The 24647-nt window shown below is 47.9% G+C and overlaps 11 protein-coding genes across 11 annotated transcripts; 2 read left to right on the top strand and 9 right to left on the bottom strand.

Annotated features, from left to right (window-relative positions):
- Positions 1-164: 164 nt before the first annotated feature.
- TbgDal_XI16140 (hypothetical protein, conserved) lies at positions 165-1190 on the bottom strand (the record flags this gene model as incomplete). Its single annotated transcript, XM_011782457.1, has 1 exon — positions 165-1190. One exon carries the CDS (start codon positions 1188-1190, stop codon positions 165-167), a length of 1026 nt encoding a protein of 341 aa, XP_011780759.1.
- A 1204-nt stretch (positions 1191-2394) lies between these two features.
- Positions 2395-3192, bottom strand: TbgDal_XI16130 (hypothetical protein, conserved; the record flags this gene model as incomplete). The annotated part of the gene is made up of 1 exon (XM_011782456.1): positions 2395-3192. The coding sequence occupies one exon, from the start codon at positions 3190-3192 to the stop codon at positions 2395-2397; it is 798 nt and encodes a 265-aa protein (XP_011780758.1).
- A 475-nt stretch (positions 3193-3667) lies between these two features.
- TbgDal_XI16120 (hypothetical protein, conserved) lies at positions 3668-5599 on the bottom strand (the record flags this gene model as incomplete). The annotated part of the gene is made up of 1 exon (XM_011782455.1): positions 3668-5599. The coding sequence occupies one exon, from the start codon at positions 5597-5599 to the stop codon at positions 3668-3670; it is 1932 nt and encodes a 643-aa protein (XP_011780757.1).
- A 993-nt stretch (positions 5600-6592) lies between these two features.
- TbgDal_XI16110 (hypothetical protein, conserved) lies at positions 6593-9403 on the bottom strand (the record flags this gene model as incomplete). The annotated part of the gene is made up of 1 exon (XM_011782454.1): positions 6593-9403. One exon carries the CDS (start codon positions 9401-9403, stop codon positions 6593-6595), a length of 2811 nt encoding a protein of 936 aa, XP_011780756.1.
- Positions 9404-9882: 479 nt separating this feature from the next.
- On the bottom strand, positions 9883-10902 carry TbgDal_XI16100 (mitochondrial carrier protein, putative; the record flags this gene model as incomplete). Its single annotated transcript, XM_011782453.1, has 1 exon — positions 9883-10902. One exon carries the CDS (start codon positions 10900-10902, stop codon positions 9883-9885), a length of 1020 nt encoding a protein of 339 aa, XP_011780755.1.
- Positions 10903-11007: 105 nt separating this feature from the next.
- On the top strand, positions 11008-11382 carry TbgDal_XI16090 (hypothetical protein, unlikely; the record flags this gene model as incomplete). The annotated part of the gene is made up of 1 exon (XM_011782452.1): positions 11008-11382. The coding sequence occupies one exon, from the start codon at positions 11008-11010 to the stop codon at positions 11380-11382; it is 375 nt and encodes a 124-aa protein (XP_011780754.1).
- Positions 11383-11625: 243 nt separating this feature from the next.
- On the bottom strand, positions 11626-12666 carry TbgDal_XI16080 (mitochondrial carrier protein, putative; the record flags this gene model as incomplete). The annotated part of the gene is made up of 1 exon (XM_011782451.1): positions 11626-12666. One exon carries the CDS (start codon positions 12664-12666, stop codon positions 11626-11628), a length of 1041 nt encoding a protein of 346 aa, XP_011780753.1.
- Positions 12667-12969: 303 nt separating this feature from the next.
- Positions 12970-13269, top strand: TbgDal_XI16070 (hypothetical protein, unlikely; the record flags this gene model as incomplete). The annotated part of the gene is made up of 1 exon (XM_011782450.1): positions 12970-13269. The coding sequence occupies one exon, from the start codon at positions 12970-12972 to the stop codon at positions 13267-13269; it is 300 nt and encodes a 99-aa protein (XP_011780752.1).
- Positions 13270-13516: 247 nt separating this feature from the next.
- TbgDal_XI16060 (exportin 1, putative) lies at positions 13517-16618 on the bottom strand (the record flags this gene model as incomplete). The annotated part of the gene is made up of 1 exon (XM_011782449.1): positions 13517-16618. The coding sequence occupies one exon, from the start codon at positions 16616-16618 to the stop codon at positions 13517-13519; it is 3102 nt and encodes a 1033-aa protein (XP_011780751.1).
- Positions 16619-18239: 1621 nt separating this feature from the next.
- TbgDal_XI16050 (hypothetical protein, conserved) lies at positions 18240-23072 on the bottom strand (the record flags this gene model as incomplete). Its single annotated transcript, XM_011782448.1, has 1 exon — positions 18240-23072. The coding sequence occupies one exon, from the start codon at positions 23070-23072 to the stop codon at positions 18240-18242; it is 4833 nt and encodes a 1610-aa protein (XP_011780750.1).
- Positions 23073-23880: 808 nt separating this feature from the next.
- TbgDal_XI16040 (hypothetical protein, conserved) lies at positions 23881-24444 on the bottom strand (the record flags this gene model as incomplete). Its single annotated transcript, XM_011782447.1, has 1 exon — positions 23881-24444. The coding sequence occupies one exon, from the start codon at positions 24442-24444 to the stop codon at positions 23881-23883; it is 564 nt and encodes a 187-aa protein (XP_011780749.1).
- Positions 24445-24647: the final 203 nt, after the last annotated feature.

The raw sequence follows: 24647 nt of genomic DNA, 5'->3' as shown, positions 1-24647 counted from the left end.
TTTTTGAGACATGTCAAACTCAGAGCCACCTCCCTTTCTGCAGCATTCAAAATCGTACACAACTGCAAGAATGCTACAGATTGTGATTTTGGAGTCGCAAGACTAAGCTGTGAGACCAGCTGCTGTTCTTGCCAAACGTAACCAATACGGAGAAAACGCATAGGTTAGACGAGCACAGAACCAACAATTACAATCACCACAGAAGAGGGGAAAACCCACCACATAAACGGCGCAACTCCGCCGCTGATTGCATAAAGTGCCGAATAGCACACCGAGGCAAACAGTGGCCAGCATTCCCACACCACCGAACGAACACTTTGTGTCTTCTTTTCAGGGAGTTGCCTGTTTTGTCTCTTTTGTTCTCTTGATCTCAAACGCTCTTCCTCTGCCTGCGCCTCTGGGCTATCGACACACGCATCATCGGGGTTGCCCATGTTCCACCATTCATTGTCGACGCTAAAAAAACTTATATCAAACTCATCGTTTTTATCATCATCTTCATCGTGTTCCTCCTCTTCACTTCCCTGAGGAAGTGCCAAGTTGCTTCTGTGCTCTCCACATGGGGGTAAACCAAGCGACAAACGGAATATCATAGATGCTAGAAAGTACAAAGTAAACAGCGTGACAACCAGCGCTGCAAGAACCACCGATCTGTACTTCCACATTTCTGAGTTAGTTAGAGGTACAACTGGTGCAAGTTCATCCCTTACAGGGCCATCAGAAGATGCCAATGACTCAACGGACTTCACCACAGATATACGGCCCGTATACATCTTGTCGTCCCAATCGTAGAGATGTATGCCAAAGGACAAAGCACGGCGTAGCTCTCTCATGCGCCAGCCGTACGTAGTGTTGTTACTCAACGGAAGCATGCGAAGCCGTAGCAGGACCCGTGTCGGAAGAAGAAGGTAAGCACATACAGAAAAGTTGCAGTAAAATAAAAGCCATGTCGACACGCATAAATGCAACCGAACAACCCACCACCGTTTCGAACGCCCGGAGCCGATGTGCGTCAAACTTGGAGTCACCTCCCTATCGGCAACCAGCGGTCGAGCAATGCCAAAAACAAAGAAGGAAGCCAGCAGGGGTAATGACCATATCAACAGGTACGACGCCGGTGGAGGTGGCTTGATGTTTCCACTGGCGAGCGCTCTATCATGTGCATGTGCAGCGAAATTTTCGTAACTCATCCATCAAAGCTGGAAATGGTGAGAGGAGAGCCCTAAACAGAAAGAAGGAAAAGTGAATGCGTAAGTAAAATAAGCTAACGTCACCGAAAGTTAAATCACACGTTGAGCACAGGTATGCAAATATAATCAAAATTGTAAAGGACAGGAATAAGTCCGCCCCGCTTTCGCTGATTCGTGCAACAAAAATCACCTGCTTTCCGTCACACAGTGGACACTTCACCAGCTCACTGTGTTTATCTTCTTTTTAGCGGTAACCAAACCAACGGCATGAACCACCTAGTAGGGCCAACAGCCTACTCTTCCCAAAACCATGAGCGCGGAACCATAAACGTACACTTCACCTTTAATGCGGCTATTGGAACTCCCACTGCTAAAAAAAAAAAACAATAGTGAAAGAAGAAGCGAAATAAAATGGAGTCAAAACTCCCCAATGAAAGAGAGGAAGATCAAAATCGAAAGCGAGGTTGGGACACAAGACCGTATGACCGCGAAAGTGTGCGGTTAGTGGTGTGGAGTACCAAACCTTAAGGTGAGCAGAATTGTTCTTTTTTTTTTTTAACTCTTTAAATTTACCGCTCTAAAGACGTGCCAGTCGTTAGGGACCTACAAAGTACAACAGATGCGTAAACGCTGCAAGAAAGGGGGACAGAAAGAACTAACGAAAAGGAAAAAAAACGCATTCATGTCCACCCCTCCAAAGGGACGGGTCCCAGCAATAACTGCGGCACCCATCAAAAAAAAAACATGATCTGCCAGTTCATTGTTTTATTCCCCCACTCGACTAACTGTGGTTCGTGCACCACAACGAACAAACGGAAGCTGGAAAAAGCTCCAAAGGGTTGAGAGGCAGCTCTGATCAACGTGTCAGTTGGCAGAAGCACAACAGTTATGGTGTGAAAAGCAGGGAACCAGCGCGTGTAGCTGCTTGAACAACAACCCCAAATGAAACTTTGAAGCGATGTGTGAAAACAAGAGACGACAAAAGCACTCGTCTATATGCATATGTGTACACTACAACTGGCATTTTGTGTGCAGGGACCTGCGAAAGCACGGAGATAAATAGGCGAAAAGTACAACATACCACCGACGCAGTATACCCATACCTTTTTGAAGAGAGTGCTCAATCCGACATATTTACTAGTGTGAGACAAACAACCTGCATTGACGTGGGCCAGCACTGGTAAAAGTCACATAATCAGTTGACTTACTTTACTACTTCAACGAGTGGAGTCAGTGCCTTTTGTAGAAACGTGCGTACAGGCTCCAGCTCCCACGTTGCAGAGGCCTCCCTTTCATTTGCCGGCGCAATGGACGGAAACTGACGGTGCTGACGACTAAGCCAAGCGAGTTCCTGTGAATCCAACGATGATGCTGACAGTGTTCCAACACTTTTCCACTCGACGGACGGGTCATTCCCGCAGTCAGTCCCTGTTTGTTCCTCTTGAAGTGAAGAGCCCTCAGAAGCGGCCACACGTGACCTGTTATTGGCATGGGCGTTCAAACCCCTATTATCAAACCGCACTTTCGACAGAATAAACGTTCTTAACTTCTCAATATCAGAAACCACTTTTGCATCGAAGAACGAGCACTTCTCCATTAGCGCTGACACAAACGGGGTAGCTGAGTGTAATTCACGAGGCTGACCTAAACTTATCCACGAATTAAGTGACATCACCCCCCTAGTCAAGGAAGAACCAAACCACTGTAAAAATAGTTCGTGAACCTCGGCGGGATTTGCAGACTCCCCAGAAGTCGAGTGATGAATAAAGAAATCAACCACACCAAACTTCAGCGAAAGGGTTTCCTTAAACACATGAAGGCGGTATGGTACAATCTGACAGCCGATTTTCTCGAGGTTTTGCACAGACTCACATTCACTATCAGGAACAATTGCGGAGGATATCGACTGTAGAGTAACGGGGTGGGGAATACCTGCGAGAATGCAGTGATAATAATGCGTTGCCGTTCGTGGATCAAAATCTCGCACTTGAAGTGTGGCCATGTCCGCGATTTTGGAAGGCGAAAGCCAACTGAAAACACTGACGTAACAGCCAACAGATTATCCAAGAACTTAACTAAGATGCCTAAGGCCACACACACACACACGTGCCCGGTTTATCCAACAACACCTGGCAGGCGCAAACAAGCGGTTACCAGGTATCCTTACAATGACCCAACCTACGAGGGGGGTGGCGCTACGGAGAAAAGCTATATATATATATATATATATGTCAGGTAGATGAAATAACGGGAGAAAATGATTTAGAGATGAATAGGCCAGAAAAGACCAAATCGTTGATTGTAATGCAACAAATTTCGGCGCCGCAAGGAGGATCTCATTTACTTTGTGGTGTGCTACCACACACAGTCACGCACGAATTCCCTCAAGCCGGGGCACCCAACATTCCGTTACAACCTAACCATCACAGTGGAGATATCAATCTGAGATAGGGGAAAAGATGGGTAATATCAGGTGGTTACCACCGTCTTTTGCGTCGCGTAGCACACCAAGAATTCACGACACTAGCTGTACTCTTGATATCGGTCACATCCAAACCGAAGCGCTTCATATCTTCGTACAGTTCTAAAACCACCGTGTTTCTGTCCCGTCCACAAGGAGGGTGTCGCTGCACAATTTCCAGCAGCATCTGATACAGGCGTTGCGTCCCCTTGACGTTCCGCTCCATCATCTCATCATACAACGCCCACACAACAGGCCATTCTTCATGGTGCCTGCAATGCAAAACCATTACTTCATACGTCCTTCCGTTCGGTGGAATTTTCCACCTTGGGACAGGAATTTGCGGTCTACTTCGCCCCTCATTTTTCGAAAATGCAATGGTGTCACTCCCAGTATCATCAGAACCTAAAATAGTCAAAGGGGTGCCACGGATATCCGTGAGGAGGTTGGCATAATCCACATCCTCAGCACTTCCACCGCGTGTAATAAGAAGCATCTCGTTGCAAACATCAATGGTACGGGATTCCTCAGGGCACTCGTCGTACCACTGTCGCGCACGCTTAAGCCGCCTCTTGCGATGCGCATCGTATGCTTCTTTTGTTCCATCAGATTGAGACAAATTCTCTTCACTGCCGCACAGTTGATAATGCGGTTGCCGAAGCGCGGCTATGAGGGCACTGTATATTTGGCCATCACGTGGAACATTCAGTTTCTCCATCATTTGGAGTACACGTGCAGTTGATTCTTCACTATTGCATCGCCGCAGAAGACCGGAAAAGTCACCTACCCTGAGCCCATGACCAATAGAACCCACTGCTTCGTCCTTCCCATCTTTAGAACCCTCGGACCTCAGCATGTGTGCGACTCTGGCTACCCGTGCAGTGGTTTCGTTGCGACCACTAAGCGTTACATGTTTTTTCTCCGCCCAGTTTTCTAACTCCAGTACTAATGAGGTGCGAAACTCCTTCTCACGGTTATGTGTTTCCTTCGTGGGATGTAAAAGTGGAGACACAATATCCTGTTTTGTATCTGTGCGACACAAAGCTATTAACTGGTTACACGTCCGCTCATTCATGCGATATTCTACGTAACCGATGCGTTTCATCACATCCCACACCCTTTCCACCTCCTCAATGCGGTGTCTGCTAAGCAGCAACTTCATCAGTAAGTAGTAGTGGCCACCACTCCATCGAAGTATGCCGCGATATCGCTCCAGATTCATTGCAAAACTTCCTACTGGCGTCGTAGCGTTAAAACGGTGCAACCCCTCAAGCATTTCATTGTTTATTACACTGTCACTGCTCCTCATGGCGGTAAACGAAGTGTCTGCGCCCTTACCATTATTGCAGGCAGTTTGAATCGCCGACTCAAACATGCGCATCGACTTTGGCCAATCCCCAGAAATGAGACAGTCCCGTAGCGTGTCCATCAATCCATAACGCACTCCAGGTGTCAAAGTCCGATCTTGAACCGCGCTTGTAACCGTAGAGCTCATAGGATTGTCATTACCCAACACATTGTCTCTTGTATCACCTGACAAATCTACCCTCGCTCCCTGGGGCTCCGCAGCCACCGTTGTAAAGCAACTGGATCTGTCTCCAAGGGGTTTAGGCAGAACTGTGTGTTTGGGGATAATCGCTACATTAGGACCTGATTCACTAGAGATATCCACTTCACTTCCCACCGTCAGGTCCCTCCACAATCTCTCCTTAGCCATGGCCGCTTTCGTGGCCTTCACCATCGCGCCGAAATCCGCATCCGTGAGCCTTAAGGAAAGATTCAGCTTTTGAGCGGAATCGGAAGAAACTACTTTTGAAGGGTCACCCACAGAGGCAGCGGTTTTGTCGGTGTCTCGTGTTGATTCTGTGGAGTTGTTACTGTGATTGAATCTCACATGTGTCGGGGCACCAACTGCCGTTAGTCCCAGTAGCCGACGACAGGCAAACATTGATTTTACCCGATGATTTACCTCCTCCTCTGCCCGTACCGCTTCCTACGACCCTACCTAAGTTGGAGAGGCAAACTATATATCTACAGTCTCTGTGGTTGCCGATAAGTCATAAAAATGTGAAAATAACAGACAAAACAATCGATTCCGTTTTAACGAAATAAGATAGAGGTAGTTGGGTATCCTCCTCCACACAGAACACTGTGAACTATCATGTAGAGGTTGTCACAAACTACAAGGAACGCTTTTCAGCACTACCGAATTATTAAATCGAGAACAAGAGCGGATTTTGCACCCACATTTTCTTCTTTTATATGAATAAGCACCGGACAGTCAACCGAACGAGTTTTAATCGTAACTCCTGAGAACCATCGGTCCACTTTCATTCACTCACTTTTTGGCTTTACACAGCGCGCTCGACAGACCTTATTTCTCGTTTAAAAAAAAAAAACAACGAATTACTTCTTAATATCTTCCGCTTTCACCGTTGTTTGAAGAAAGTAAAATGAAGGAAAAATAACCCCCACGACCTAAAAATTGCTCACACCCACTACTACGGAGTAATGATTAAGGTACTCTAAAGGTCAATATAGGAATAAGAAAATAATTTCTAAGAAAGGGAAGGAGGTAGAGAAAAAGTAAAGTTACACAATGAATCTACTAAAAATACACTAAATCATATTCACCCCCTCCTTACCACCGGTTTTCGTGACCCTGGTCACCTTTCCTCTGGTACATTTTTGCTGTGTTCACTTCACACATCAGTACGTGGTCACGGATATGTACAACCGACCGCCGCGCCACCTGGTGAAAAATAGAGGACTAATACACGTCTCACCACCACTCTGACATCGTAGGTTTAACTAAATAATACTCCATTTTCTCATTTTACCTTTTCCCCTTTCCTGTTGGTGTGGCACGTGACGTATCCCACGTCGTTCATTATAGGGTTGTGAAGTATATACACGGTAACCGTTGTGAAATTAGACAATTCTACTTTCCTCCCTTGTTGAAGCGACGAACGCGCCGGCGTCTGTGTTTCTTTGCGTGGCGTTTCTCTGACACAAGTTTCGTTTGCGTAGTGCTTCCAATTGGATCGTCACCTGTGGAGGATTGTGATGACCCTTGAGGAGAGGCCCCTGCTTGTCGTAAGTCTCGGCTGGGAGCTGCATTTGCCTTCAAAATGTGTGGGGATTGTGAAGTCCGGTCAGTATCAGAACTGGCTTCCCTTTCCCTTTTCTCACCTGCTGTGAAATTCAGGGAGGCAGCAACAGCCTCTGAAACCTTTGAGGCGCATAGCTCAACTTTACCTACTACCTTCTCACTCCGACGATGTTCCTTCGCAATGTTGCTTGCTGTGGTCCCCAGTTGGTGTTGCTCCCAGTGAGTTTTTTCGTAATAATGCTTCCGCAGTTGGGAAGCCGCGGGCTGTGCAGTGGATGAACTTCCTGACAGCTGTCCTGACGCCTGATCATTGCCCTGAGAATGTGACGGTGTACAACACGATGTCTCAGACGTTATTGGCTGGTGAGCCTCTTCGCTTGCCTCAAGTGTATGTGAAACCATTAGCAAATCTGTAGGCAGTTTTTTGTTTTTAAAGCGAGAGCCGGAGCAGGGCGATGAGGAACTCGAAGGTACCGATTCCCCTTGTAGTCCTGGGCCTGCCTCCAGGTATCGTCGCTCTAGATCAACTACTTCCCGCGGTTGGACCGTTGGCTCCTTATTTAAGTCTGTGCGCATCGGGGGAGACCACTTTCCCCCATTCCACACTGCACATTCTCCGATAGGAGATTCAGCCACTGGACGGACCAATCGACGGGCACTCATTGGAGACTGAAGTGCCGATATTAGTGTCACAGGACGAGGGAGATTCGATGTATTAGAAATAAATAGCGGGACTCCCTCTGTTGGAGGCGGTGTGTGCGGTTCCTGTAGAACAGGTGTGTGAGGAATGGGACTTTCACCGGTAACCAACAGTAAACTCCCGCGTGAATTCTCATCTTCCCGCTCTGCAGTGTTGAGCATGGTGAGCTTATGCTCCATTCTCACTTGCAACAAGGGTGTTTGCGGCCGTGGCGACACCATTTCACACAACGGTGATGAATACAGTATTTGATCCACGGGTGTGCAGAGGGCATTCACACATTCATGTGGTTTCTCCGACTCTGCAGAAGCATCGAGTCCGTGCGTCAAAGTATCAGGTAGCCACTCGCCGCGGTTATCCCTTGGAGTACACAACTCTTCTTCCCGATTATTTAGGTCACTGTCGTTTTCCAACTCTTCGTCTTCACCACTAACGTGTTGGTGCAGCTGACCATCCGCATTCTTTTTATCCTCAACTGCCACAGTAGAGCTCTGGCTTTCTTCCATATCAAACATGAGCTGTCGGTGAGAATTCCTCTCAATTTCGGTTCCGTCGAATTCACTTGTGGTGGGGCTGCAATCGAACGTATACGACGTCATGGCGGATGGTCTGCAAGCACCTGCAGCTTTGCATCCTGGTGACGATGGAGACATTGAAACGATATCACTTTCACCGGCAGGAGAAGCCGCGGCACTCACCCTGGTCTCCTTATTGTCCCTACTGGTTTCAATTTCACAGGGTGGGGGCGCATCTGATTCCTCATTGAGATGAATATCAACTTCACATAAACCACCGGTAAGAACGGAAGAACTCCCCACAAAACCCGACTGACATGTAGACGACTGCAGTAACAATCCATCACAGGGGTTGCAGGTTGCCTCCTCTTTCACGACCGGAGGAGAACTGTCAGTGCTGATGCGAGTCTCCGCCACCAACTCTTGCTTAATGGACACGCCCTGAGAAGTTGCTGGGGACAGCGAAACGGCCAGACTCTCACGAAGTTTAGGGGTGCGCGGTGTGGGGAACTCGCTTACGCGAAATGCGGTGGCCGTTTCCATATTTTCGTCCGAGACACACCTCAATGAGGATGATCCCACATGCTGATTCACCATTTCCTTAGATTCGGCGTTGGAGGCACTCCGAGACCTCGGAAGAGGAAACCGGTTGGTAGGCGAGGATGAAACTGTTTCTGAACCCAGCGTCACTGCAGGCTGCTGTTGTTCGTCGTGTGTCGTCCCGTTTATCGCAGCGGTTTGGGTAGAGGACGGTAGGGGAGATGGTGATCTTTCGCGCGGGGCTGAAACTCTTTTCCCATGTTTTGGACCCAATGGCGGAGTTAATATTTGCGCCGATCTCGATGTATTAGGAAAGTTGTTCCATGGTGTCATCTTCTCCTTGTTGCGGGCGCTCGCCAGAGGTGTACGCCTGCGGAATCTTGACGTAAGTGAAGTTGACGGTGAAGTAGACACTGTACGCGAACGTTGTCGCTTCAACATCCTCTTGATCGGAGGCGTATCTTTCTTTTGTTGCAAATTGCAGAGCGATCCGAACGGCGGCACTAATGAAGTACGGCGGTTTGAAGTGGAACGAGTTGCAAGGCATTGAGAAAGCCTCATGTGAGGTGCCGATCGTGAGCGGACAAGTGGAACATGGGTAGCCTTCCGTGGCTCGCAGCTGCGTGGACATCGGGAACAAGATGAGAAGCCCTTTCGCGTTTCAGCGGGCCTTTTCTGGACCCCGTTCACCGTTGTCACCACAGGCGATTGAATCCGTGGTGGTGGAGACCATGAAGGCCCCCTTCCCCCAATGCCGAATCGCATCTGAACAGGTTTTTGCGATTCACGCTCCAACAATTCACGACGACGTCGTATAGCTTCAAGACGATGGAGCTGCTGAGACCGCGTCTCCAGTAGAAAGCGATGTGGAGCCTCCTTGGACATAACCGCTACAGCTATAGTAAAGTTAAAGACGTCGTTCGCTTCTTTACTGTGTTTTTTTTCTTTTCTGATTTTCGTTGTCTTCCCCCCGTCACTGCTACTTACAAGTTGCTATTCACCAAGGCTGAATAAGTGTTAAAAAAAAGCGAATGAGGGCACTGAAACTTGTGCCTGGATGAGGTATCACCAAATTGGTGTGACAAACCAACGAATGAAAATCTCTGACTTAAAGACCAATATTTCCTTCACAAATTAGACAGAACCTTACAATAAAAACACATGCAACACCACAAATGGTAAGTCACCATTGCATTACAACGCAGGCACACGCCCGCGCTTACATGCCCCTACATGTTAGCACACGATGCACCTTCAGCGCGCTCAAAATACCCTCCGACAAGTGAAATGAATGTTCACGAATGTGCAAAAAGAAAAGGATCAAAACATTTTAACCTCGTATGCATTAAATAATATGCCCCAATCTAAAAAAAATTCTGCTGCATTAACTTCTCGTACAGAACGAATGTGAGCGCAAGACGTGGGACTGAGTGCAGCAAGGACGGCACCATGCCACGGTACAAACCAGCAAATCCATGGGTCTGCAGCACGAGCCAGGCTGACTGCAGAAACGAAACATATTGTAAATCACCTCGGCGACTTCTCTGATCTTGCATTCTTGTCTTAACAACGTGTAGGGGATACCCGATGATCGAAACCGCAGTTTTGCTGGCTGTTGAACAAATGCACGCCTCATAACTGTAAAGGGTTTCTCGGTCACTGCGCTGCAACCAGAACGACTTCAGTGCCTCATAAGCGGGAAAGTTAAGTGCGTTCGGTAAACCTAGCAGGACCTGTGCGGAGACACCACGCCACAGCGACAAAACACCGTCAGTTTGAATAGCGTATCTTAACCCACCAAAGAATGACGTGTAATTTTTGCTGTTTCGAAAGATAGAAGCTCCAGCCACTGCCGCCTCACGTGAGGCGATTTCCTCGATCTGCATCCGAGTTTTTAGGAGCCAAATAGGGTTTCCCACGACTGCGCAACTGCAACTGGCAATACTGGAAAGAACAGTGCGAAACAAGAAATCGTCCCCCGCTCTTTTGTTACTTGTTGGGATGTACAGGTCGCACAGCGCGTGATATACGAACATGTACACGCCCCACGCTACAACAGCCCCCAATACCGCAACGTGACATCCACGAAAGAGAGCACGCAATCCCTCCTCCTTCCATATCACACCCACAGCTCTGTAAATAGACCGGTACGTCTGCCCATTGTGCTGTCGCTGAATGGTGCCGTCTTGTGACATGTACCGAATGCGCAGCGTATCCATTGGGTAAAACATAGTAGTGCTGACGGCAGATGCTAGTTGTGAAGCGAGAATGTGTGATGACGGTGACTTCTGCCGTGGTTTGTTATCAGTTTCCGCAGGTGTTAAGTTCTGACCCTGTTGGGGCTGCGGCGTGTTCATTACGTGACGAGCAGTACTTTGTGCCATCTGAAGTGATTAACTATACAAGCAAGGTAATATCCGCGGGGAAAAAAATTAACCTCCGGGCTTTCACCTACACTTAGTGAAAAGCGCATATAGAAGTGAACATTGATGAGAGAGGTGAAGACCGCAGAACTTCCGACAGAAACAACGTATTGCAAAGCAAGAAGAAAGATGCTGAAGATCAAGTGTAGGGGTCCCTTCCCTCACCTAGTTTTTGCCTTGCGGTTCACCGTAGGACATCCCCTCACCCCCCACCTCTCCGTACCGTACAGCAGGACTACTACAAACTCAACTCATGGCATGTTTAACGTTTTAATTTCCCCCCTTCAAACATGCCCTCTTAATTCCTTCCTTCCCCCCCCATCAATCCAATGCAATCCTCCTCTGCTGGAAGGGGAAGTACACAAGTCATTTCCCTTCAATTTGGGAGTAACTTCAGATAACAGGGAAATGCAGAAAAATAAGCAACGAATTCTGCACTGATAAAACTGTACAGATGAAAACAGAGGGCACGATAATTGAAAAAAAAAAAGTGACAAGTAAGTTAATAATGATAAACAACTTCTCAGGCGAAAGTGAGCAATATTAATGCCTCTCTTAGTTTAATGAAGTTGCTGTGTAGGGAATAACAATTTCTACACAAGCACCAAAGCGTCTTGACGATGTAGCGGCACATACCTAAGGGAGTGACCATTAGCCAGTGGCAATGATGTAAGGGGATGCCAATCAGACGCGGCGGGAGAAGAACTGCAGAGACTTCTCGTAGAGAACGTAATATGCAACACCACGCGGAACCGAGTATAACAGTGATGAAGCTAACCCTCGTGTGAAGCCGTACACACCCTCTCGTCTTATGATGAGCGGAATCGACTGTTTAATCGTCATGTATCTTACCTCCCCTTGATTCCAGCGTTGATCCTGCAGTCGGACCTTCAGCACCGTGAATGGCTGAGAGAGGGTCACCACAAAAACTTTCGCGACGACTGAGCAAAGGCACGCCTCTATTACGGTTAGGTCGCGTCCATGCACCCAACTACAGGATTCTGCGGAAATCCCTATTATGTTTTGGTTTATGCAGTCCTTTAGCGAGTCGTAAATAGGAAAGCCGAGCGAATTGGGCAAAACGAGTAGGAGCTGCGCAGACGCTCCACGCCAAAGCGAACGAACGCCTGTTGTTACGAGCACGTGGTGGAAACCCTTGAAGAAGCCGCTGTAGCTCCCACAGGTACCCATAGCCCTACACTCAATCTGCATCCGAGTTTTTAGGAGCCAAATAGGCGTCGTCAACAGCGCCGACGTAACGCTGGCCACAACAGACATCCCAGTTCTACTTGCAAAAGACGAAACGTTATAAACCTCGCATAATTTGCGATATACGAACATGTACACGCCCCACGCTACAACAGCCCCCAATACCGCAACGTGACATCCACGAAAGAGGGCACGCAATCCCTCCTCCTTCCATATCACACCCACAGCTCTGTAAATAGACCGGTACGTCTGCCCATTGTGCTGTCGCTGAATGGTGCCGTCTTGTGACATGTACCGAATGCGCAGCGTATCCATTGGGTAAAACATAGTAGTGCTGACGGCAGATGCTAGTTGTGAAGCGAGAATGTGTGATGACGGTGACTTCTGCCGTGGTTTGTTATCAGTTTCCGCAGGTTGCATATCCGCTGCTGGTACAGCCGTCATAATTGCCACTGGAGGGTTAAGTTCGGAATACATTTGTAAGGGGGAACACTCATCTCGTAGGGCGGTTGTCATGCAGCCGCACAACTGCACAAAAAAACTATACTGAATGACGTAGATGTAAAAAGAAACATAAGTGTAAGTGCTGTGAAGTGTGGAGCAAAACGGGGGAAAGGTGCGTGAAGATTAGCGACGGTCACCGAAACGCGCTTATATACACCCCAGTAACTCTGCGTATTAACCAAGTTACATCGTCATACACCGAGTTGGAACGAAACTGACTTGTTTAAGAATTGGAACGAAATATCACCAAGGCATGAGCTGCATGTTCATCAACACGAGTGTATTTCAGAGCCTCCCCGTGGAAGGTACCAAGTGATGCCGACAACGAACAAGAAGAGCACCATACACATTTGGACGACTAGACAGTGGCAAAGGGAGAAACGACGGAAGCCGCTTCTGCTGCACGGCATACACATCAGTGAGTTAAACACACACACACACACACACACACACACACACAGACAAGTATCGCCCACTCACAACGAGGGAACGGCACACCAATGTCCTCCCTCCCTTTTTTCCACGAAACAATGTTTCCTCTTCCCGTTTCACGCGTTCGGGCCCGCACATATATGCACCTTCTTAAGTAGGCGCTACACTTATATGAAGACTTAAGCACCCTCGCCTCGCGGGTAGGCGTTTAGTTATCCAAACAATGTCTTGTTTCCTCTAACAAAGAGCGGAAACTGGGTTGTGGGGATTTATTTCCATCTCTTCCTTTTTAAAAAAACTTTACCACCCCACTCTGTTCAACCAAACGGCGGAAAGATCGCGAACCCTAACCATTTTATGTGGACCTCTTCACCACATAACCCCAGTCCCTTAGAATTATAACACACTCCACCTACCTACCCCTTGTGCCTCAGGGATAAAAAGAAGGTGTTGGTGGCGGCCCCTTCACGGAAAGGGCAGCAAATCCCGGAATATCTTCCTCCCGTCTGCGTTGTTCTTCCTCTTGTTGCAGTCTGTTTTCCTCCTCAGCACCCCAAACCTGCATTTCTATGAGGAAATCTGCAAAGCTCCGCCTGAACTCGACAGGGTCTCCATACTTTTCATACGCTCCAGCAATAAACTGCTTAATAAGGGCAGGTGTGAGTGTGGCAATGGTTGAAAGGTTCTCACAAAGAAAGCTCTCAATATCGTTTCGGCCGAGCTTTGGCAAATCTACGGGAAACATGCTAGACACAGTGAAGAGTTTGATGAGGATGCTACAATGCAGTTCGAATCCTGCGGCATGAAGCGAATCCATAGCGGACACCAAAACCTCGACAAATATTTGCTGCATAAAGGCATCGTAGAAGGGTTGAAGCAACTCTGACCGGGAGACATTCTCAAGGAAAGCATCTAAAGTCTTCAACCCCGTCTCCATTATAGCAAAATCTGTATGTTTGATTACCCACAGCATACCGTTTATAACGTCCCCCTTAGTGGAGGCGTAGCTCAAGAAATTGGAAAAACAGCGAGTATTCAGTGCGTGTAGCAGTTTGAAAAGATTCACGCGAAACTCGGGAAAATCCTCAGCGTTTGCGCAGATCATCGATATGGTTGTATCAAACGTGTGGTCCAAAATGGCAGCACAATCCCCGGCCAACCGCGTGCCCAACTTGTTGACACACGCCGTCACAAGAGCTAGGGCTCCTGCCTCCTTCACTATGGGAAGCGAGTCACGGTAGTCCTCAAGAACAGTTGTCAGAATACTCGGCATGCAATTTGTTGCCACAAAGTCACATTCTTCCGTATTGTCAACAAAGCACTCGAAAATTCGCAAGATCTCCCGCTTCGCTAGCCTTAAATACCGTGCCTCCTGCCTCTCCATGGCATCTGTTCCATGGTCCGCAACTAGGGCAGTTTGGGCGGAGAAGAATGTACGATAGAGTCCTTGAAGGTCGTAAATTATAATCCCCATCTCATTCACAAACGATGTTCCACAAGATGACGCAATGCTGCTAAAGACACGTAAAATGTGTATTAACTCCCCCATACCAGAAAAGTCTTCCCCAAAGGCCGGACCTTTAGAGGCTGCTCGCTCCACAATAATCCTAAAACTGTCATTCGCATCTTGGAGAAACATGCCTAACAGACTCGGCTGCCGCTCTGGCTTCTCTCCCTTCACCATCCAACCAGCTGCAACAAAACATGTGTGCATATGTTGGGGTTTTAACAAAGACGTTATTTCAGTCCACCGCTTCGCCGTTTCCTCAGCGAGGGAAATACCATTGTTCTTGACACAAACAAACTGATCTGGTACCTGCGAGGCCACCTTCAAAAGAGTATCCACAGCCATTTCCTGCACACCAGGGAATAAGTCGCACATGAATTCAATTACCTTCTTCACCACTGCGCGGAAAAAGGGCTGATGAGCACGCAGGAAACGGGGGTACTGCCCAACAACAAACATGATACCACTCGCAACAACGGCACGGTTTTCCTTTCCTTGTAGCTTGCTACAAAGATCTAGCAGGCCACGTACAATAACTACAAATAGTGAAGATTCTTGTTCCTCAGTCAGGGCCACAGATATCGCCCCGACTGCCCATGATAATGTGTTGCAGTTGTGCCAACTCCATTCGCTAAGGTCTTCAAGCTTCATAACGATTTTAGTCATAATCGCCTGCATATCTTGAGGATCGAGGTATGTTAAAAAAACAAGCGTCTCCCGCATTAATTTGTAGAGTTGTAGTTCCTCCACATCCTTCATGTGCACCCTGCGCACCTCACCGTCTTCGACTACAATAATGACTTCCTCCGGTCTTGCCATTTTCTTGATGAGAGTAAAGCGAACATTGCTGAGTACAAGTGCCAGCTTCCGGTGTAGCGGTGTAGGTGATGCGGAGCGCACCATCTTTTCACCAAGCCACCACCAGTAGTCAACACAGGATTTGAATAGCTCCTTGTCGTTAATATGACTCATTCCCACGATCAATTGGTTGGCAGATATCAACAAGAGATCGTCGTACATAATATTTCTCGTATAGTGCTTCAAAAACGCAACCAACAAAAGATTGAGATCGCCAACAAAGCCTGCATCCACACTCCCTTCCATGTTGGAAAACTGGACGATACGCGCTTCAACAGAAGAGTGATTCGTGGGAAGTAAGTTCATAATATTATCGAGGATTGTGCGAAACACACGAACCATCACCTGCGCTTGCGCGTCCCCAACTGAGCCGTGATCTGTCTCTACGGAGCACGCAACTGTAAGACAACGCACCGCGCAGCGCGATACGGCAGACTTCCGTGCGATTAGTCCCGCGAGATACTTCAGTAATTCCTCGTTAAACACGGACGCCGGTTCTACCCAGGAAAGATATTTCTCCAGGCACTCCAGATTGGTTTTGAGAAGCGCCTCGTCACTAGTGGATAGAATCGAAAGACACAATTGAAGAATTGCCTGAAAGTCGCTTTGCAGTGCCTCCTTCTTTCGTTTCAACCATCGAGTCGTTAAAGTTTTCTCGCTAAATTCAAATATCTCCTCGCCCACCATGCGGAGAATGTTCAGGTTGTTTTCTACAAGAGGTTCATCTGGCCCAGCACTACTGCACACGTCCTTTATGAAGCTCGGCCAACGAACGGGCCACTCACGCTTCGCTATTGACACAAGCGCACTATTCATCTTCATAAGAAGAGCCCTCCTACTACGGATTTGATTGAAGCTCACGCATTCACCTACAATCATGTTAACAACAAAGTTACGAATTTCCTGACACTGTTCCGCAGTGAATGTGTTCCATCGGTGTAGAATCGCGTCCTCCAGAACCTGAAGTGCAAAAAAACGTGTCGTGAGGTTCACCGATTTGGTGAGAAGGTCTCCTACGCGTAAAAAGGAGTCGGGTCTCTCCTTGAATGCGGTAAGAACCTCCTGCGCCCTCACGATCTCTTGTGGTGAGCCTGTTGAGAGGTATTGCACTACCTGGTCGAAACGCTGCACATCGACGGGCTTGCTGAAGTCGAGAATATCTTCCATCCGCTCTCTCTTACAGTTCTAAATAGTTATTAGATACAATATATATATATACTTGTCTTTATTTTTTTTTAAAAAAAATATCGTGTACACACAAGGTCCCGTATGGTACGCTCGCGTGACGACACAGGTAAAGAACAAGAAGTGCACTCCCGTACCCGTGTATCTTCAGTCACCTTCCCTACCGTCATATAAATAAGCATATACATATAATTAAGAACAAAACCAAGGGGGGGAAAAGTGTTGGGACGTAGGATATCAACAAAATTGTGAGGGGTGCAGAATCAGCGCAATGATAAAGATTATGCGCAGAGGAAAGGATTAGATGAGAAAAGAATATTTTTCTTTTTTTTTTATTGTTGCTGTGTGTACGACCCCTCCGTAGGTTTGAATGTGGAGTGGCGGAGGGGCACAGGAAATACGTGTACTTAGTAGCAAATCGATGAGTAGGAGAGAAATAAAAACTGCGGAGCGACGTCGTTTTCCTACCATGAAAACGTGGTTGCTGCTTCGTTTGTCGTTCTCATCAGTTATACAACTGTTATTTTTAGCTAATGCCCCAGCTGCTTCAACCATCACTTCTTTACGCCCAAACATTACGGCATGCTGATGGCGAAGATAAAAAAAAAAAAAACACTGCGGTGTCGGCTCGCCGCCAGATGCCACTAGTCTTCCAAATGATCATTGAAAATGATAAAAATGAAGGACATCACATCTCGCGCCGCAAATAAAGAACTACCAGTAATAATAATATTAATAACAGAGCCACAAATGCATATGCAAAGACATAAATGGACATATTTTTTCTGTGTGAGGAAACTCACAACCAACAGATAACATCGTCGTTCCTCCATTCGCTTCATTTCACTTCACTTCACTTCAACTTCTTCCTCACCTCCAATAGCGCACATTCAACTCTCTCCTTATTTGACTTTCTTCCTCCCTACACCAAAAAAGAAAACGCCACTATTGCATTATTCAGTGGCAATGCGAATACCTACATTATTTTGAGCACCAACACTGTCAATATACAAATATATATATATATATATATTGTTGCCTTATTTTTCGTTTCCTAATTTATTGCTTTGTTTCGCTCTCGTTCCGCGCGCGGCAAGGCGTAAAAGAGACCAGTGAATAAGCGGCACATACTGCCACCGGTTGTGAACCCAATGTCTACTGCATCAATAACTAAGAGCAACAACAATTTTCATACTAATCCTGAAGCCGCGAAGTCAAAATTTTCAGGCGAAACGTCATTATATGCCGCAGAAGCAGAAACTGTGCATTAAACGCGGCAGTCATGGGGTCAATCCCAACATACTCCTCTCATTTGCGCATTTCCCCCCTTCTCTTTGCTTTCGCCTCCTCTACTGAGCACACACCTTTGCTGTGCCCAATTATCTCTTGGTGTGTTCCCCCTTAAACCTTACCTTCCTTTTCGCTTCACTTTCCCACGCCTCTCTACAAAAAGCCAATCTCTGTTATTACATCCTAATTGAGGAAACTAACTTCATGACAATTCACCTCTCCTCTCCACAATGTGCTAAACACAATCACGCACAAACATGGTCGTATACGCGTGAACATATCACCATTGGTGTCCACAGCAATGCATCGATTATTAAGTGAGAAGAAATTCACCACAACCCTCGTTGATGGCAATTTTCAGTTTCTCCTCCATCTGCTGCTTGGTATCGTACGCGGGAAGTTTCAGGTAATTCTGACATGTCATAGCCGACGGTAGTTGATCCTGCTCACGCACGTTAGGGTCTGATGAGGCTTTCCGCACAATGGTGAACTTTGGCCGTAAGCTGGCGAGGCCACCCGCTGGAAGGTGCGCGGAGCCGGTAAGGAAGTGGAAAAAAGCGCTCTGCTCCTTTTCAGTGAGAGAGGCTATGATCTCAAACAGTTGCCGCACGTGACGGCACCCCATTGTATAGCCGTGATCGGCCTGACAGTTGGCGTCCAGCTCTTCGACGGTAACACGGGCTGGGTGACCGTTCAGCACCTCGAACAACTCACCTATGCTAAGCATACGCAGCGCATAAAGTGGCACATAGTCGTGGAACCCAGTGCGTAAGGCGTGTACAAAGCGTTCCACACCCCGGCGTAGTACAAACTCTGTGACAGCGTCACAGTACTCCATCGCGTTCACCTTAGTCACTGGTATGGATGCGCCACCCTCGGTTAACTCAACGAACTCGTCCCCAGGGAGGGTGAAATCTAAACCCAAATCTTCCACCGAACACATCACCGTGGAATTTGGCATCTGCACGGCACCATCTCCCCTGCGTGCGGCTCTGGCGATTGCCAAAACAGAAGCACCGAGCGACTCACTGATATCAGCCAAGTCGTGCACCCCACACGGATCGCCCCTCAGCATTTTGAGCAACACAGGCGACAGTGGAATGGAGAGGATGCGCTTATCGAGAAGTGCACGGGCGATCAGCCGTCCAAGCAGAGAGAAATACCGCTCCATGTCATCAAGCTCCGGGGAAGAGGGAGGAATAGGACGCGGATATACTCCGACGTGCGGTCTGTAGTACTTGTCATCGGGTGTTTCATCCGTCCGCCGCCACAAACGTAATTTGGTCTCCCGTAGCTCATCTGACACCAGCGTGTAGAATTCCATTGTTGGTCCACTTCCGCTCCCATTTTCATTGTAGTACTCGAATTCAAGCACCACTGAACCGCTAATACGTTCCTTTCCCATTATATGCATGGCGCAAGCCAAGGCTTTGTCCCTCCACACACGTTTCTTTTCCCGTTGAAGTCGGTATGAGCGAACAAACTGATGGTCGGCATTTAACGTATCACGCATACCATATTTCTCCATGTTTTCTTGCATTTGAACAAGGGATCGGATGGAACCACAGAACCCCACATCAAAGAGATACTTACGCGTCATCGAAGAGAATAGGAAGTTGCAATCGAGAGCCAAATTGACCGCCCATGTTGTCATGTGCTGGCCAGCGAGAAGAAGGTTCGAACAGTGTCGCATGGCCTTATTATTGAGTTTCCCGTGAATAAACTCGCCTAGCGAAGTTGACGGAGCTGACGCTTCATCGCTCACACCCCCCGATGTAGTCGCTTCCGCTGTTGAAGATATGAGTGCCGACCAGTTGCGGAGGGCCGCGTGTAAAATACCCAGTAGCGTAAGGATGTCCTTCTGAGCAACAGTTAGAAACTGACTACTAAAAGGGTACTCATTATGCAGCGCCCGCATCACTTCAAACGCCCCGGGCGGTGTGATATCATCAGACGGTAGTTTAATTTCTACCGGGTGAGCAGGTGTTCCGAGAGGTACGTCGATCAGCGCAGGTACATGGACGTACTCAGGTCCAAAGGGGTCTACACTGTAATGTAATGTAATCATATCTCCCACATTAGTTTGCATGCCCTCTAGCAACGCGAGAAGGCGCAGTGAGGCGCTAGCACCTCTGCTGTGCGCCTTCCGTTTTCTGGAAGAAGACTGTGATGGAGTGTGGTAGCGCTGTAGGAGCTGAAGAATCGTCAATGAAGGCGGCAACACATATTTCCCGCAACGCATGTAAACAGGCCTACACGACTTCTCTTGCACGGGTTTTTTCTTTTTAGGTAATCCCTCAGGGTCCACGCCGTTGGCTAACTCGGGCAACACCTCTTCCACCTCGTCGTCATCGTTGCGCCGACGGCCACCACCAGTGACGGGGCTACCAATAAATTCCCCACCCCCGGAAAGTACGTTTGAGCCTACAAATCCCATTAGTGCCTCCAGATTTGTCAATGGTTCTACGCTAACTCTAACCTCTCGGTTCTCCACTGAACTTTTTCCACCACCCGTATTCGTAGATGCCGGTGACGCCGATTGGTCCTTCTTGTTCCTGCTAGTGACTGCAGCTGGACGAGCCGCTGATGTGCCTGTGGGGCGCCTGGTAACCACCTCCCGTGTGGGGACCGGAGGACCAGCAGTGGAACCGGAAGCCACACGTTTCGAGGCGTTGCCTTTTGCTGGAGGAGTGGATGCCTTCGGTTTCGGTGCGTGACCTGCTACGTGTGGGACGAGCCGAAGGGGTATCTGTGTTTGTATGGTGTTCACAGCGCCAAAATTGGGTAACTGGAACTGATCAAGGTGTGAAAGCGCAGTTTGAAGAAGCCGAACAAATCGTGTCAGAGTCGAGGTGGTGTTTGGTTCCTGTTTTGCCAACGTTTTGAGAAGTGCCACTATGGCCTTGACATCATCCACAGACTTCAAAGCCTCCACTAAACTGTGCAATACATCAGTCGCTGACAGTTCGAATGCGGTAGTTTCGTCAAGGAGGGCAACGCGGAGAGAGTCAAATGCCTCCTTTAGCTTGCCCCCCCGCAAAAGCCGGTCAACCTCCTTTAACCGAAGGATCCTTGTGTCGTCACTGAGGGAAGTGAACATACCTAGCATTTCCTCCGCCTCCGTTGCTAGCAGTTCGCGCCATCCGGAAACTGAGTTGAAGCGCTCAGAGGAGGGGGGTTCTTTAACGGGTGTCGGCTCTTCACTACAATGCACAAACGACTTATTTTGCTCCTGTATCTTCACTAAAGAATTCGTGACGCCCTCATGGACAAAACAAGGCAAGTACACTTTGGGAAGCTTCTCCAGCAGCATACGACAGAGGTACATGACCTGTACATTAAGGATGAGGCTGCTATCCACCATCGCCGTCACGATCATCTCGCACAGAGCAGCCTCTGAGAGTCCTTTGATCCCCGCCAATTGTTCAGGCGTCGCGAGAACAACAGCGCGGTCAATAAAGGCCAAGCAATGATTCCGAACGAGATGTGCCTCAGATTCATTGAACAGTGCCACAACTGTTGGGATACCGCCAAGGATGAGGGCAAGAAGGTGTGGGTTGCTTTCATAAAGCCTCTCGCGCTCGGCAGTCAAGTCACTGTTGTTCGACTCTTTGCCCTCTTCAGGAGTTACTGAATCACTCACCTTTGGGAAAAAGACAAGCATGTCGCAGAAGGAATGGGTCTCTCCGTCTGGGCTGTGGCTATCCCAGTTCATAAGAAGGCACCGTCCACACAAATCGTAATCCCTGCACTTATTACAGCGAAACCAGCTGGTGGGTATACACGACTTACCGCAACCGTCACACATGTGCCTGAGGCGGCATGTGCGGTACTTCTCATTATTTTCAAGTAGAATACCCCGTTCTGATACCCGTGAGAGAATTTCCTCGTGAGTACACTCCTCCTCCTCCTCCTCATCATCATCATCATCATCCATGTCCCCGTCCCCGTCCTCATCATCATCACCTCCCATACCCTCATCTGCCTCCGAGGATGAAGCACCGGCGTGTCGGTGGGATTCACCATGTCCTTCTGCGATAAGTTTGTTAAGGGCGTCACCGTGGACAAGATAACCCTTGTTAAGCTTCGGCAGCAGAGCGGTAAGAGCCAGACACAGTGCTTTGGTCTGTTCAACAGAAAGTCGCCTATCTCGTTGAGGGACAGTCTCCACTGATTCCCGTTGGGTTGACGGTTCCCTGGCAGCGGAGGCGCGCGACACCCCGTCCGTACGACCCGCGAACCCGGCCAAATCTTGGCGCTGCTGCTGTTCGGAGGAACTGGCGATCAGTGTAAACATGTACTCCACTATCCCAGATTCCAGAGTTCGGCGAGCTGCTTCCGTGCTGCAATCAATGGCACAAGCAATGAGCGATAGTGCCGTTGTGAAAGTCGTCTCTGACAAATCCTGTCTGCTAAGGACAGAGATAAGTGGATTACAACTGTCACCAAATGCACGTGCCACAAGTTCCGGGTTACTACCAACCCCCGATATGATACGATACAAGCAAGTGATGGCTTTCTCTGATATTTTGGCATCATCATGATCAATTCGGGCACTAATATCTTGAAGTGAACATTCTACGCAACCAAAATTCGACTCGTTAACGCGTCTGCACATCGCTGCAACGCTCGTCCATGCTTTTCGCTGGGAAGCTGCATTAAAGAAATCCACGTACATCAAAAGGGCTGGCACACCCATACTCTGCAGCACCGTAGCGGCACAGACAGAGTTCTGTGTTATCTTCTCCACACATGTTAAACACTGTTCAGAGAGCTCGATATCCTTCACCTCTTGAAAATGTTGAAGCAGTACGTCGATTCCTCCCTCCGAGACTAGAACAAATACCGTAGAAGATATAGCGTCTACCATATACGTAAGTGCCCGTGCCGCGAGGATAACAAGGTCGATGTTATCCTTCTTCATGCAGTTCACCACAAGAGGAACAAACACATTCGGGCGGATAGATCCTATAGTTATAGGTGTTGCCATGTTGAGCAAATCACAAAGTTCAAGCAAACCTGTTGTTACACGGGCCTCATCGTTGCTTGCCAAATTCTCTCTGGCGGTGATGACGTCCTTCATAGCCTGGCGTTGCAAGCCACCACCTTCGGCATCCATCATAAGGCGGCTGAGAATATGCTCCATTAAACGAGCACCCCAACGTATATTTAATTATATGTACACTTTTTTTTCTTTTTTCAGCTGTTATTATGTATTTTCTCTGTGTTCGGTGAACCCTTTATAATATGGCAACAAAGAGCAAATACCACTAACAACAATGGCAATCCCTCCCCTGCACCGTCAACAAGTTTTCGCCTTGAAAAAGAGGACAGGGTGGAAACTGTTAGACACCTATTTATCCCTTTTCCCTTCCCAAACCTTTAAAGGGCTCACTCGATCCTACGTTACTCCTTTCCCGAACAAAATTATCGTGCTTGAAGCGTAGATCACCCAGTGTTGAAAGAAAAAAAAACTTCTTTTTGATATTCGTGTCCATCAACACGTATACCCCATATCAAGGTTGAGTATTTGTTAGGAAGAAAATGGGTAAAATGCCAAGCAAGCGGATGTTGAGAAGAGATCAAGAAAAGCACTCAAGAACAACAACACACCAAAGGGTGTCCAACAACAAAACATATAATGACTCACGCATGAGAAAACAATCTCATTAAGAAATTTGCTATCCAACGTTTTTCTTCCCACCCCGCTCGCGTACGTCTACTGCTAATAACAAATATACCGTAGCCGATAACAAAAACAATAAATAACGGCTCCCAAGCCAAGCGCGCTCACTTAGCTCCGCGATTTGGTACCCACAACAAACCTGCACACAAACACGTGTGCCTGAACAATAAAAGGAACCAAAACGGAAAAAAAAAACTAATGAACCGTAGATCTGTCACCCGCTACACAACAGCAAATGTGACACGAAGCAATACTCACACAATGTTTACTATTGCGCCTGCACCTCCTTTGCTGTCCTCAGCGCCTGTTCGCGGCGTATCTTACGCATGATCTGATAGTGCCAGTTCTTGTCAAACCCCTTTTCCTTTGCGGCGGCAAATTCAGCGCGGGCGCGCTCCTCACCACCAACACCCCAAGCGGGCATGCGCATCCCGCAACTGTCATCACCTCGCAGCCATTGTTTCTTCGACCAGTTGAAAACAAAAGGGCCGTAAATGTACCGCTTCAAAAACGACACCTCGCCGTCGCGACGAGCATGGTTCCTCCGAAGAACGTAGATGGAACGATCGTATGCTTCGGCACTCCAATCCAACCAAGAGAAGAATGCTTTCCCTGCCTCACTTGTTGGTCTGTCACAAAATCTCTTGAAATACACATCCTTGTCCTTAAGCCACTGATGATGACAAGTAAAGGTGTCATCAAATTTAATATCCTCAATGCTTACAAGACCACCACGACTATAGTACGAGTATACCTCCATCATTGTTGGTGGGATCTGATACAACAGATAAACCACCGCAAAAGGGATCCAGACAGTGTCAAAACCGGTCATGCCTCTGCAACTTTGTGACTAATGTAGATTATGGGCCCAGTGCAAAGGAATATCTTATCCCTTCGAACAAGAAAACCTGCTCGTGAACTGAACAAAAAGGATGTAGAAAACAAAACAACAAGTCCACTAATTCGCATAAGATGTAGCATACACAATTTGCAAGGGGGAAGAAACGCCCGCATACATACATAAATACATCAATT

Source organism: Trypanosoma brucei, chromosome 11 (genome assembly GCF_000210295.1).
Source record: "Trypanosoma brucei gambiense DAL972 chromosome 11, complete sequence".
Classification (NCBI taxonomy): domain Eukaryota; phylum Euglenozoa; class Kinetoplastea; order Trypanosomatida; family Trypanosomatidae; genus Trypanosoma; species Trypanosoma brucei.
This window is presented reverse-complemented; position numbering and strand designations above follow the sequence as displayed.